Source organism: Clavelina lepadiformis, chromosome 4 (genome assembly GCF_947623445.1).
Source record: "Clavelina lepadiformis chromosome 4, kaClaLepa1.1, whole genome shotgun sequence".
Lineage (NCBI taxonomy): Eukaryota > Metazoa > Chordata > Ascidiacea > Aplousobranchia > Clavelinidae > Clavelina > Clavelina lepadiformis.
This window is the reverse complement of record NC_135243.1, coordinates 9,552,930-9,566,951: the sequence shown is the minus strand read 5'-3', so window position 1 is coordinate 9,566,951 and position 14,022 is coordinate 9,552,930. Positions and strand designations below refer to the sequence as shown.

General features: G+C 36.0%; 1 protein-coding gene and 1 long non-coding RNA gene across 2 annotated transcripts; one reads left to right on the top strand and one right to left on the bottom strand.

Annotated features, from left to right (window-relative positions):
* The first annotated feature begins 2,719 nt into the window (after positions 1-2,719).
* Positions 2,720-8,442, top strand: LOC143452500 (uncharacterized). Its single transcript, XM_076953502.1, has 8 exons — positions 2,720-2,977; positions 3,096-3,185; positions 3,547-3,636; positions 3,717-3,804; positions 4,143-4,223; positions 4,331-4,455; positions 4,567-4,673; positions 7,907-8,442. The coding sequence occupies exons 1-8, from the start codon at positions 2,795-2,797 to the stop codon at positions 8,235-8,237; spliced, it is 1,095 nt and encodes a 364-aa protein (XP_076809617.1). The 5' UTR covers positions 2,720-2,794; the 3' UTR covers positions 8,238-8,442.
* A 388-nt stretch (positions 8,443-8,830) lies between these two features.
* Positions 8,831-10,971, bottom strand: LOC143452501 (uncharacterized). Its single transcript, XR_013115049.1, has 2 exons — positions 10,075-10,971; positions 8,831-9,884 (listed from the first exon to the last, which is right to left on the bottom strand). It is a non-coding gene; the product is annotated as an uncharacterized LOC143452501 (long non-coding RNA).
* Between the last annotated feature and the right edge of the window lie 3,051 nt (positions 10,972-14,022).

Sequence of the window (14,022 nt, the reverse complement as noted above, 5' to 3'; positions counted from 1 at the left end):
ACCAACTGCAAGTCACCATAATATTATGCTGATTTCCATCGCGGGTTACAAGCGTCATAGTAGGATGTTACACTTTAGTTCAACGTCATTTAAAAATTGAACAAGTTCTAAAAACATCAATTGATCTTGCATTTCAATCAACGATTTCCGCTGGTACCCGTCAAAACAATAAGCACCGGAAGCTTGAAACAAGAAACCATTGCTAAATTAAAAAGCGACACATACATATACACACACAAAATTTCCATTATGAGTGCAAATTTCTGAATGTAGCAAAGGATTGGTTTGCAATCCATGATCTTGTCGTAATGTAATGGTTTCAAAAATAAATAAACGAAGTATAAATTCTTTTAGAGCAACAGCAAGAGGTGGTAGGCTACTTTTAACATAGAACAGGCTTTGAAAACATTGTAAGTATGAGAATATACTGTACGTTAACTCTATGCTTTTGCTGTCGTAAGGCAAAAATATGAGAAGAATAATTATATTATAGTTAAAATGCAGTCACAATTGCATTCTGACAATCACATATGAGCAGATTTTTATCATACACAGCTCTTCGGTACAAATGTTAACAAAAAACTTCCTTGGTGAGTTAACAAGTTAACAGCTTTCAATAAAACTTTTGAATGCAGATGAAATAGTATGAAGGCGAACTAGACCAAACTTACTATAGTTCATAGAATTTGACAAATACGATCTGGAAACGAGTAGATTGTATAGGATTTGCTAATAATTTGGGCATAACGTAAATCAAATCAACCTTGTCAAACACTCTTCATAGACAAATGCTTGCAGAAGTAATAAATAATTTCTCCTAAAACTGAAAAGCTCCCTTGCGGTATACTTTGCGCTTTAAATATTTTCACGATCAAGATGAAACGTTTTTTTTTGCATATCGATGAAGTAAAAGGTTGTTTGCTTTCACAGGAGATTTTCCACTCATTACAACTCCTCTCTTTGCTGTAATTGGTTAAAGTACAATGCTATAAATAACTAACGGCAAACAGAATTCGTTAACCGCATCCCCCCAAATCCTTGCCAGATTACAAATCTTTCCACCTGCAAAATGGTTGCTTCAGCTGGATAAATTCTACAAAAACACTCCTTTACAGCGTCCTGAATTTGACCCTTGCGGTTACTGTTTTACTAACTTTCTTTTCGCTCTGTATCTCATTTAATAAGCTTGCTCGTTTGCAATAGGAAGTAATGAGGTTTTTAATTTTTCAATTGTCCAGTTGCAAAAATTTCTAAAAGCACGTGTTTTTCCAATGCTTACGTTCTAATCACAGGTGTTGGGTCCTATACAGTCCTATACAAAACTGGAAGTCATATAGCGTGCTTGTAAGATGACGGTGTTTTATAGAATAAGTCCGGTGAGCCTGAGGTTGTTTGTTTATCATGCAGCGAATACCAGATTCAAGATTAACAACAGCCAATTGTAGATGAAAACATTAAATGACAGAGCCAGTTGCATTTCGAAGAAAGTCAGCCGTACAAGTGAAATGAATCAAAAAGAACTTGACAACTATAGAAGTAAAAGTTCTCATCAGCTGAAGTAACGAGCTTCACGTTGTTAATGACATACTTTTGACACATATTTTGGCTGGTGTTAGCGGAAACAATATACACCAAGGCACCAATTTAGCTGATGTTTTCAAACTTTCAAAGCTAGAGCATTGAGAGCAAATTTGACAAATACAGGATATTTCTCTGGGATGATAAACGTAGAGTTTTGTAGATAAGTTGCTCATCAGCTGCAGCAACCACAACTCGATTAAAACAATCATGATAAACGACAAAGTCAGCTACAGTTGCTGCTGTGCGTATGCACCGCTTTTTTCTCGTCAGTCCTTTGTAATGTATATGTGGAAATCCTCCAACTGGAATTACCCTTTTGGTCGTTTGATCACAATGAAAGCTGAGTTACTCCAGGAAACAGGCGATAACAAATGCAAAGGGTATTTTTGTTTGTAATTTTACCTCAACTACAAATTGAGGTTTATGTTTAAGTGGTTTACCGTTTCGTGGCAAAAAGTCCCAGCAGTGTTTTAGATGTGACCTATAACCGAGTTATGTAACATAACTCAAATTCGAACATCCGTTAAGGAAATGTTCCTTAATATGCTTGGTTGCGCTTAATTTGAGATAAACACGAGTTCGTGCTGCACTTGAACAATATTTTTTTTTCGAAATTTCGAGAAGTTGAAGCTTTGTTTATGCTCGAAAATTAACGTAGACTAAGACTCACGTAAGTCGCTTGCACAGTTGTAACGTTAAATTAGAATTTCGAACATGCAGCAATGAGACGATTAACGCACCGCATCGTTGTGAAATTGCTGTGCAAAAGCAAGGTGATAAGATGGTGCATGTCAGTCTATTGTAAAACACTATTGTTGCTTCTTAACATTATTTAATTGCACTTTTACATTTACCTTCGTTAGAGCATAGTAATTGACATAATGTTTTGCAAAGGATTATATGTTTACATATGCCATTACAAACATTTTCTTCTTCTAAAGAAGTTTGTATTGGCTGGCAATGCTCGATTTACGTTTGGGAATGCTATCTACAACTTTTTATTCTAAGATATAAATTGAAGTCTAAAACAAAGCAGAAAGTGGGCAGTGTAGTGTAGTATATGTTAAATATCGTATCTAGTATCTAGTCATCTAGTATGTTGCAATTTACTCGGATAAATGAAAGTTGATTGCCAATGCATTCAATTTTTGCCAAGCTGTTAGATTTATTTCGCAGTTGTTAATTGCAACAAAATTTCACTGAATTTGACAAAATGAGGTCAGCCATATCCAAAGGAAGCGAATTCAAACGTAAAAAGCTTGATGGCAGCGATGGTGTCATTGAAATGCAAGACCTGCAATGTTGCAAAAGCAACGTGTTGGCTTCCTCTTTGTTTCTTATGATATTGATGGGGCTTGCGTCATCCATGCTGTACGGAATGCAAATGGAAAATGAGGTAGGACTTTACGTTATTTGTTTTTTTTCTTTTCGACTTCTGTTTTTCGTTTTTCGTCCTTTTTGAAAAATTCCATGACAACTTCAAAATATGTTTTCTTCATGTTACATGTTTTTAGGTGGTCAAAATGAGAAACGAAATTGAAAGAAACCGCAAAATTGTCGGCGAAATGCTTAAAGAAAACAACGAACATGAATCACTCATAGATGTAAGGGTATATCTGGGTTCATTTATTCGTAGCTTTAATTTGCAATTAACATTTTTTGAAAAATTATGGTGTTCTAGCAAATCAAACAGCAATCGAAAATCATCCGTTTTGGTTTCTGCTTTCTTATAAAAACATTAGAATAAAGTTTTGTTGCTTTCTTGGTATTAATACATTTAAATGACGGATGGTAGCCTAATATCTATTTAGATCCATTTGGAGGCTTTAGGCATATTTGAACGACTGATTAATCGAGCCAATATGTTATAGTTAAGCTAAATAATAGTCATTAGTAAAACACAATTTTTGTGTTTTACTAACTAGCTGAACTAACTAACTGACCTAACATCAATTAATCTTGCAGTTTCTACAAATGGAAAATGAGTTTGCAGTCAACCGTGACGTAAGCCACGAAGAAGTTGAGCAAAACAGTGCGCATGACTCATTGGTCAAAGTAAAGCAGATTCATCACGCTAATTTCTAACTTATTAATTCTAAAAGAAAACAACGACTTTAATATATTATGCAACACAGGGTCTTAGTCACGACTTCAACAACCAAACTAATGAAGATGTATTGAGTGAACAGGGTAAAAGAATTCGTCGTCAGAGCTCAGTAGTAGGTAAAGTTTAAACTGTATAAGCACTTAGGAGTAAAAGATGATATATCAGTTCGTTTCCTAAAAGCGTAAGCGGACATTTATGGTTTCTTCTTGTACAGGTTTGCAGCTATAAAAAGTGCTGTTGTTTTTTGCAAGTTTTTATTGAAACTCTTTTTCTATCAAACAAGTTAGATGGTTGACAAAATATGTTTTTGTTACTGCAAGGTCTTTGTCCGAAGCTAATTACAGACCTGGTTGCTTATTCAATGCGTAAAATAAATCTTTTAGGTCAATCAAGTTTTAATCGCAACCTGATGTGCAGTATACTGGTAGTTTTATTATAAACGAATTAAATTTAGAGCAATACACTTTTATTGGAGCCCATCTAGTTGGTGCTAATCCTGCTGACTTTTTCGTATCGGAACCATCTTCCCAATGCGGTTAGTAAAGAAGTATGTTTGATTGGAAGTTTCCCTGTGAAATTGTATATAGATACGCCTTCAGCAGCCTTTCGTTTTACAGTACTGTAACTCCTGATATGTGGTAGGTGCCTATTTTCTTTGGGACGACACGAAAAGCGCAAGTAGTGTGAGTCGAATAAGAGTTTCTCATGAATCTAACGGCACATTTCTTGTGATCCAAACTCCAGGATTTTATTACGTCTATTCCCAGGTTTGTCTTCTTTTAAAACTTCTGTAAAAGTACTTTGAAACAAGGTTGCCTAATACACTTAAAAGCATAAATAACAACTCTATTCAAATCGGTTGCAAACCATTTTTTCAGGTTACAAGCAGCACTGAGAATTACTTGGCTGGTCACAAAACAGTTCGTATTGCTGATCACGAATCGACCACATTGATGTCCTCGATAGTTACGCAGGTTTCATTTGGGTAAGTAGTGTGCAAGGCTTAACGTGATTACCGTGTGATCAAAACTCATTCATCTCTGACAATGCTTGAAATGATATGTATACTATCGTACCGCAAGGTGGCAGCAGTGAACTTACTGGTTGTTATACGGTTGTAACTGGTTGTTATGCTTCTTAAAAAGAATATTGAGCACCGCTGGCTTTCACGTTTTGTATAAATGAAGCATCAAAAGTGTGTGCTTAGGTCGGAGATTTCCATATTTTTGCATAAAGCCTGATTTTTCGAACATACATACATTATTTCAGTTTCAATTAACTCCTTCTTTGCTTAAGAAATTATAAGCTACGAAATCTGCTGTGATACCAGGATTTTCTATAGATCTTATGTCCAGAAATCGGAAAATTATCCAATGTTTCAACCCATATTATTATTATTTATTATATTTACATATATTATTATTATTTTCTCATATTATAATAAAAATCTCCATGAACGATGTAGTGGAGTCAAAGGTAATGGAGCTGTTGCTCAAAACCATCATAATTGTTTGAGGTTAAGAAATGCACGACCGTGTCAAGATTGAGGAAGGAATGGAAAGAAATTACTTCGTAATAATCTAATAACGTAATAATTCAATAGTTAACGTGTAACTGCAGTGAAAAATTTTTATTGCTTCATTTGAAATAGTTTCTTCTAAAAGAAATAATGTAAGTCTTTTTAAAATCGTTTAAGTGATAATAGAAACAATCAAGTGTGAAGTTTTCACATTATGACGACGCCCGTGCTATAGCGTGGCAAAAAATGTGGCGTTGTTATCTGTGTTATACCATCGGAATATCCCGAAGAGATTGCGTCCTGGACATTTACGCAATTTTGTAATTGCAGCATGTTAATATTTGATAATGGTTTCAGCTTTATATCTGAACTCACAAGCTTTGCAAGTGAAAGTTAATAATAATACATTTTGACCATCGACGCGAGTATTTGCCTTATATTTCTGGCATTACAGGCGTATTACTGAAGTAACTTTCTTAACCACCACACAATTTCTTAAATATTTGTATTCCAACACTTTGTTATACATTTGAGCGCTCTTATCACTTGTCTACTGCGATTATTTTATTTTGCGTAATTAATAGTAAACTCATATGTAACATATATCAATGCTTTAGTATGACAATGTTTGCAATTTAAAAGAATCTTATTGGGAAAAAGGTATCGGCTATTAGAGCCGTGTTACTTTGCACAACGTACTATTCCCAAAATTTCGCTTTGAACATGACCAGCGGTTGCGCTAATTCGATATGGTTCTCAAGCGGTTAAGCATTTTTAACCTACCTATTAGCGGTTTCTTGTTATGCACACGATGCGCAGATTCGCATTTTGAGGGTGGAGATCAAAAACTTAACTTACACGAGTTTAGACTTGAGTCTCAAGCGCTACTCAACTGAGTCGCCAACAGCAGCCAAGTTTGAGAGCTGATCAAAAACTAAACTCAATGCGCACTTGAATTTAGTTTGTGATTGGTTCGCCCATTTGGCACACACTCGCGCTATGGAATTGGTCACGCTTGATTAGTCATGAATACAACAACCAAGTGCGCATTTGAAACGCAGATAAACAGATAGTAGTATCGTGCATTGCACACTGCACATAGGCCTGATTGTCAGAAAAAAGCAATGATTTTAAACTATAGACACGTTCACGGCATTGTTTAATAAATGCGGATGTGTTAAGTTTAAGTACATTAGTGTGTTGTTTGGAACGGTGAGAGTGAAACGTTCGTAGGGTACACTTACGGTACAACACATCTAGTGCCCAAAGGGAAATTCCCACGTTGGGCATATATTTTTATAGAATTTCGGTATTGTGCTATGCCTTTGTTTTACATGAAGCAAGCCTGTAATACCAATCTTTAGTATGGCTTCAGGCTTTCTATAAAAACCTAGTTATCCTGCATGTCGGCATGATGGATCTAGGGCTAGGTAGTCTGGCTAGAAATAGATTCAACCAATAAACACAAATCTTCTCTGAAACGAACTAAGCTTCTTCTTTGCAACACCAATCTTTCATTTTCAACGCATTTTATATTTCACATTCGCTTAAGAAATATTTTACTTGACATAACTATTGGAATTCCTAGCAGTTTAAGTTTCGATCACCACTTAAGTTAGGTTTTTAATCTCCACCCTTAGTTTTGTTTTATATATAACAATACGTTTAATAAATCACAGGTAACTGTAGTAAATGACACGCCAAATATAGTTGCGCCCATAGTTTAGCAACAGAGAGTTGCTGATACATCTCGCATTACTGTACATTTCCTGATTTTCATTATAATTCATTGCTATTTATAGTAGCACAAGAAAGCAAAAGTAAATGCTTTCTACCACTTAAGCACAAAATTTCGAGGGACGTATTTTTATAGGTATCGGCAATTGATATCTTTGCATTTAATTTTTTGGCAAAAAATTATCGTAAAGGAAACTTTCATCAGAAAATATTGTTTGCATATTCCTCAAAAGATTCCTTGTCATCCACGGAGGTTTGCAAAAAAAAATTTGCATACAAGAAAATCGCTCCATATTTGTAACATAGTCCCACATATTACAGCCATAGTGTTTAACTCAAACTTAAAATGTGATATGAAAACATTAGACTTATAGCTACGCTTTTACTACGGCTGATAAAAATTCGTAAGCGCTTTTCTTTTTATAGTTCTTTTTTAGACGATATTGCAAGTCTCTGCCAAGTTTGCCTGAGGGTGCGTAGTATACGGAAATTTGCGAAAGATGAAAGAACTTCATTTTGTGAAAAATCATCAAAAACATAAATAAAAAAACCCTCAACTTTCTGAAAGCATGCTAAGGTTGACTAAAACAAATAACAGATGTCACTGGTGGTGTTTTTGGAGGAACTAAAGTCGTAAAGGTTTAAATATGAACAAAATGGCAATTAGCAAGCATATAGAGAGCAATTTAAAGTTACTCATGCTATCAAAATTTACGGCGTCGCTTACCGCCATGTTGTCAGCAAATGTCCATTTGGAGCGCCTGTACTCGCTCAGGGTTGAGTTATAACTTAAAGATTAATTATTAACTTCAACCTATACCGCTTCTAGTCAAGTAAACTAACTTAAGCCTTAATCTAACGGTTGTTGAAATATTAACCATTGTCTTTTATTACCTAATTAGTCGTCTCAAACAGAGAAACGGGCTTCTTGTGAAATATTTGCTTCAAACTATTTTTTTCAGAGTGGATAACTTTGACTCGACCTACCACGGCGGTGTCTTTTACATGCTCGCCGGCGATAAGTTGGGCGTGCAACTGGCAGAAACGTCTGCTGGGCATGTGTTTAACATGCAAGAGGGCAAGTCGTTCTTTGGAGCCGCTTTCCTCGGTTCTTACGACCCCAGATCTTCAAAGAAACGACGGTATGTTCGCAATCCCAGACCACGATGTAAAAGAATACGTAGACTGATGACAAAAGCGATGAACAACGGTAACGAAAGTTGCGTATCTCTCGCCGACTATCTGAGTACCTTCACTTCTCTCCGTCGATGCTGCGGCATAGTCTTACAATGAATTATTAGTTATTTATCAGTTACAAGTTACTCTGATGTCAACTATCTTTCGTAAGTTGTACCCGTGTTCGATTGATTGGATTTTTGTCTCAGAGATTTACTGCTTACGATTCTTATACAGTATATACTGCGAAATGATGTGATTCTTTAATACTTTTTAAACCAATACTAAGATGTTTAAATGACAACGAAAGCATTAATTATTATTTGGTTGTAATTGCTTTATCTTATGGTCATGTTTGCAGTGCGCATAATTTTAGATTAGTTTAACTATACACCAGTGTCACCAGTGGTTCCCAACCTGAGAGGCAAGCCTCCCTTCGGAAACCTGAAATGAATTTTAAGAGAAGTGAATTAATGAGAATCTTGTCAACTTACGAAAACCGTTGCTGAGCCGAAATTACTATGATATTATTAGAAGCAGTAAAAACAGCCTCAGAGAGAGGAAGAGGGTGGCAATATGTTGATAAGGTCGGCAATCACTGCACAACACGGAAGGGAGCTTTGCACGCTATTATAGTTTTGACTGCCTGAACGGTTGTGATATTGAAACTGTCTGGCGCGTTAGTCCCATTGTGGTTTTCGGTCTACATCTCCCAAAAGCGATGTTTGTATTAAACAAAAGAAGATGATATCGGTTAAAATTTACCAGTTAAGAGTTCGCCCGGCAACCAAAAAATTTTTAACTGTACACAGTAACACAATTCCTTTCGCATTCGATACGAGTTAATGGCGGAATTAATTGTAGTTGTTGGAAGTTTAAAGGGCATGCAAATAAAAAGCATATATACATTTTTATTACCGCGTTTAACACAACGCAAAGCATGTATATTACAATAGTAAACACTACAAAGCATTTATAAAACAATGCACCCGAAAAAAACTAAAAAGGAATATTCAGTCGTTAAATGAGTCTGAGTAGCAAATATGGTAGGTACACTGGTACACACACACACACATGTCACAGAATATAATGTTGCTGGAATCTGAAACAACTTAACATATTTCCCATTCAGTATTCTAATCGAAAAATGTGTTTCTTTAGGAAACACGATACCAACAATACTTTTTCACCGGACAAAGCTATGAAATCAGAAGGTTACATAAAACCTAAATCCACAAGCTCAAGTTACAGACTTAGCTAATAACAAAAGAAATTTCTTGATCGAAAATCACCACGTCGCAGTACGAGTTCATAACGTTGTAATGAAGAAAACTTAAAAATCTGGAATTAACACTGATATCTCACACAGCCAGAACGTCGTGAGATCGATGTTGTAAATCAATGTCGGTCGTTTCGCAAATTGTCTCGGACTCTCTGTTGTTTTTGACCGGAGAATCATCAATTTTGTTGTATCGCCCTTTCAAGCTTTTCGCCATAGCCGACATCCCTTCAGCTGCATCGTCGTACCAGATCACGCAGTGGCCGCAAAGTTTCTGTTTTATTGCAAATACAAGCGCGCCTATTATCAGCAGTATGCAGGCGATGACAACAATTACGAAAATAACAGTCATGTAGTCTACTCCATGAGATGAGGACTTGTTGTAATTCAGATCATCTTCACCGTACCCATCTTCATTAGACGAAAGCTTGGAAGCCATACTTGAACATGAACTAAACGATACCGTACAGGCTAAGATTCAAAAGCTGCAAAAACCATTATGGGTTACTCTGCTAGCTTAGTGACTTGTTTTTAAAGTAATCTTTGGCTTATCTTATACTGCATCGATTGTAAAGCCATCGCTATTATCTAGAAAAGTAAAACCCTTCCTCCAAGGATTTCTTTCCTTCGATTGTGACGTAATAGGTGGATGTCAACACGTTAAATGTGACTTACCCTCGCTTTCGTTTATTGTGATGCGCTAAAGACGAAAGCTTAAGATGGACAGTACATACAACCAAATTCCAAGTACAATGAGATAAAAGGTGTCGTCCTAGCTATAGTTCGCTAAAAGCACAAACACATTGATTTCTCGGGCTACAAGTATCATGCTACAACGAGAAGAAAGAACTTTAGTTTTCATTAAAACATCTACCTATTAATAACGAAATTTATCCAGTACAACTCATCGCTTCCATAACAAAAGAAAGGAAGGAAATCGAACGGGTAAATTTGCATTTTAATCACAAACTTATAAACTGATATTTATTGATAAATAATTTCACAAAAAATATTTCATAACTGTAAGCTCCCCGCATTTGCACTGATCCGCGATTCAGCCTATTTTACTGTTTGTGTAGAAAAACTTTGTAGTACATGCTTAAAATGTTTATTATACGTATGCAAAGCGCGTTTAACCAAGCTAAAGTTTATGACGTACCCCTCTCATGTTCGACCCTGTCCCTTAAACTGTTAAGATAATTCAGCAGTAAGCTGTTGCTCAGCACGTAAGGTTTTCCAGACAAGTTGGTAAACAAATTCCAGAAAATGGCTAAATGATGCGCTTTCCCTCTAACATAGCTGATTGAAAACTATTTTATTTTGCTAAGGTAACCAACCATACAGAAATATTTAATCGGACGGCTTCGTCTAGGTTTAAAAGTGAATGACTATGTTTCCTCTTAGAATATATTACCGCAGCTTCCTTTTTTCAATCGACTATAGCTGGCGTTTGGATATAACCAATCGAACGCACGAACATTTCTGTGGTATTGAAATTGCTTTGCTATCGCGACGTCTCTAATACAACCTGATGGTTTACTAGACTACTAGAGCATATAGACAAGCTTTATCGCTCACATCACTTTTTATTCTCTTTCAACGCTCAGCATAATGACCCCGAGCGCATAATTTGCATACTGTTTATTGCTGCAAATAGAGTGTCTGGCTTCTAGACGTGATTGCCGGCAATATCGAGAGCTCATGCAAAGAGAGTGCAGTGTACGTAACGTAATTTTTGCAGCTAGTTTATTGCAATTATCTATTGACATGTTCCTTTAATGGCAGTCTACTCTATTTCCCTAGCTATATACCGTAACAAATTTCAAACGACACGCTGTGTGATGTCAATAATAATTGTTTACTGCCTTGATAGTCGTTCAAATGTAGAACAAAAATGTGCCTGTTTTCATTGTTCAAATACATTATCCATCCAGCATAAACGTAGAATGGCATATTTCTAACTTATACATACATTATGTGCTCGCATGAATATTGCTCTATTGCGGAGTTTTTTTTACGCCTGCACTACTGTAAGCTGAAAATTACTATTTCACTATGTAGGTCAGTCACGCAGTCCGTTCTTAAAGATAAGCGGTTAGGTTATCTGAGAAGATATGGAAAATTTCGATTTTGTTTTTAGGGTTAAATTTGAAGTTACAGTATATTTACTTTTAGCTTAGTTTACTACGTTAAACTTTTATGTTGGGTTAACAAGAAACCGGAAGAAATAACTGCAAACCTACAGTTTTTGAAATTTTGCATCAACACTTGAACCAAGCCTAGGTGCGTATTGCGCAACTCATTATATGGCTCTAATTTTCTCCGAGGCCCTGAGGTATACCCTAACCCACTACTTATCATATAGGCAACTTGCTTTACGTCATGCAAGTTTATTTGTACAAATGGCCGACATGGCCGTGTTTGCTTTACACACATTTTATATGTATATATGAACAGGATCGGTCGGTACTGCTTACAAACTCTGTTTATTTAAAACCAACTAGCTCATAAAAATGCGCTTAAATTTTCAGCCTTAAAGCCTGAAACTTTTTACACGATACAACTTAAGCAAGTAGTTATTAAGTACTGTCAATTTTCCTACTTAACTTTATGTAATGGCTCAAGATTGGCTATTAAAAATGACCGCATCCCATATGCTGCAAAAGTTCAGCAAAATACCAACAGAAACAAATATTAGTTGGCCACAGCGAAACTTCAGAAAGCCGCGAAACCAATCACGCATGCCATACCGTAAGCGTAAAAGGACTCTTTTGAATTTAGTGTTGGATTACAGTCACCTTACCCAGTAGAAATGTACTTCCCTACAACAATTATATCAGCCTGTGTTATAGTGGACACGGCGTGGGCGTTTAACAAACTTTAAGCCAAGTTTCGATTTTCATAAATCCCTTCTTTAACACAGAAATTCACTCTGCAGCAGACATTGTAGTGTTAGTTAACTTAAAATACATTTGCATAAACTAAGTACTGTGAACTGTACACGGAAATTTTGTTTGATATCCACTGTCTTGGTTATTTTTACCACAAATTTGTGATACTAACGGGAATGGTTGGCTACACATATTTTAAATAATTGAATTATTATTATCAGTTTAAATACCACACTTAACAACAGAATTAATATTAACACCAATCAATGCTGTGTTTAGTTTGAAAAGATTTAACGAATTTCTCACAACGTTTAGTCGAAAGTGCTGACAAAACAATGTTGTGTATACAGTAGTTTAGTGTTTCGAGATAAAATCGTCGAAAGAAATTGCGGACCACAATACGATCTTTAACATATAAAATGCCCTCAGACTATTGCATCTTTTATTTGTTTGAAACACTGTGTTCTTTTCAACATTTCGGACAACGTTGCACCAAATTCAATGAAAAGCCTATTGGTTAACAGAACGTAACCCCCACTAAATTTATGCAAATTTGACATAATACAAGATACCTTCAGTCTGTGCCCTTTATTACTTAAAACATGTTGTTCTTCTCAACAATTCTTCGTGCCAGATTCAACGAAAAGCAAAATGTAATCCACACTGCTTTCAAGCGAAGTTGTCCGTGTGGAATCTATTTTAAGTGAGTTGATCGAAACTTTGAAATCCTGGCTTCGCACATTATGCGATCAACATACTCGACGCCTACTTCACAAACTGGGTATTTACGCAAATACTTTTTGAGGCATCGGATTACACGATTACAGTATTCCAAAACGTTAATGAATGGTATATTGCAGCTGCCTGCAGAGCAATGCTTTGTTACGTTACACACATGCAATGACGTCATTTGTCTGTTTTCCACACGTATCCTGTTTTCGAGTAGAAGTGTAAAGTGATGGGTAAGTGCACAAAGAACAGGTTGACCTTGAATGAAATAACAGTCGTCAGCATACAAACGAGAGAAATAATTTTCAATGGTATGTGGTAGTTACAAATATAAGGAAAATATGCAGCCAATTAAGTTGGAGATGGCGGAGATTACCACGTCACAATGCGAAATCAGCGCTTTCGATGGTTTCCTAAAGCTTATAAAAAAATATGGTAATATAGTAGTTTGTTGGTAAAGCATTTTGAATGAAATGCGACCCCGCTCGTTGGCAATTAGTTGCAGTTGATGTTTACTTTTACAACAAAAATGTCACAGGTGACAGTACAATACGTACAATAGTACATGTAGTAGTTCGTGTCTTTATGACTGGTATCAGAATAGGCTGATGCCAACAGCCAATACTGTTCTCAGTGACCTTGACCTTCAGTTTGCTAGAAAACTTTGGAGGGGACGAAGTTGGTGTGATATGCATTGGCGGTTACAGAATACAGTTCGAATTGTGATAAACTATATCGTAATTGTTCACAAGTTGGAGAAAATGTCCCCCCTGAAACGAGGTCCCTGCCTGCGACTTAATATCTACGTTCACCAACATAAATAAAATAGTTGTAAATTAGACGGGATACAACTCTTTCCGAAATTTGCAGAACTGTTTTTAGTCAATACAAGACTTTAAACTTTCAGCATTTACTGTAATATAGTCGGGGTTTCGTTAAAACGAGATTAACGTTGATCGGGCATAGGTTTTTCTGGATTATGTAACGTGGAAAATTGTTTTTC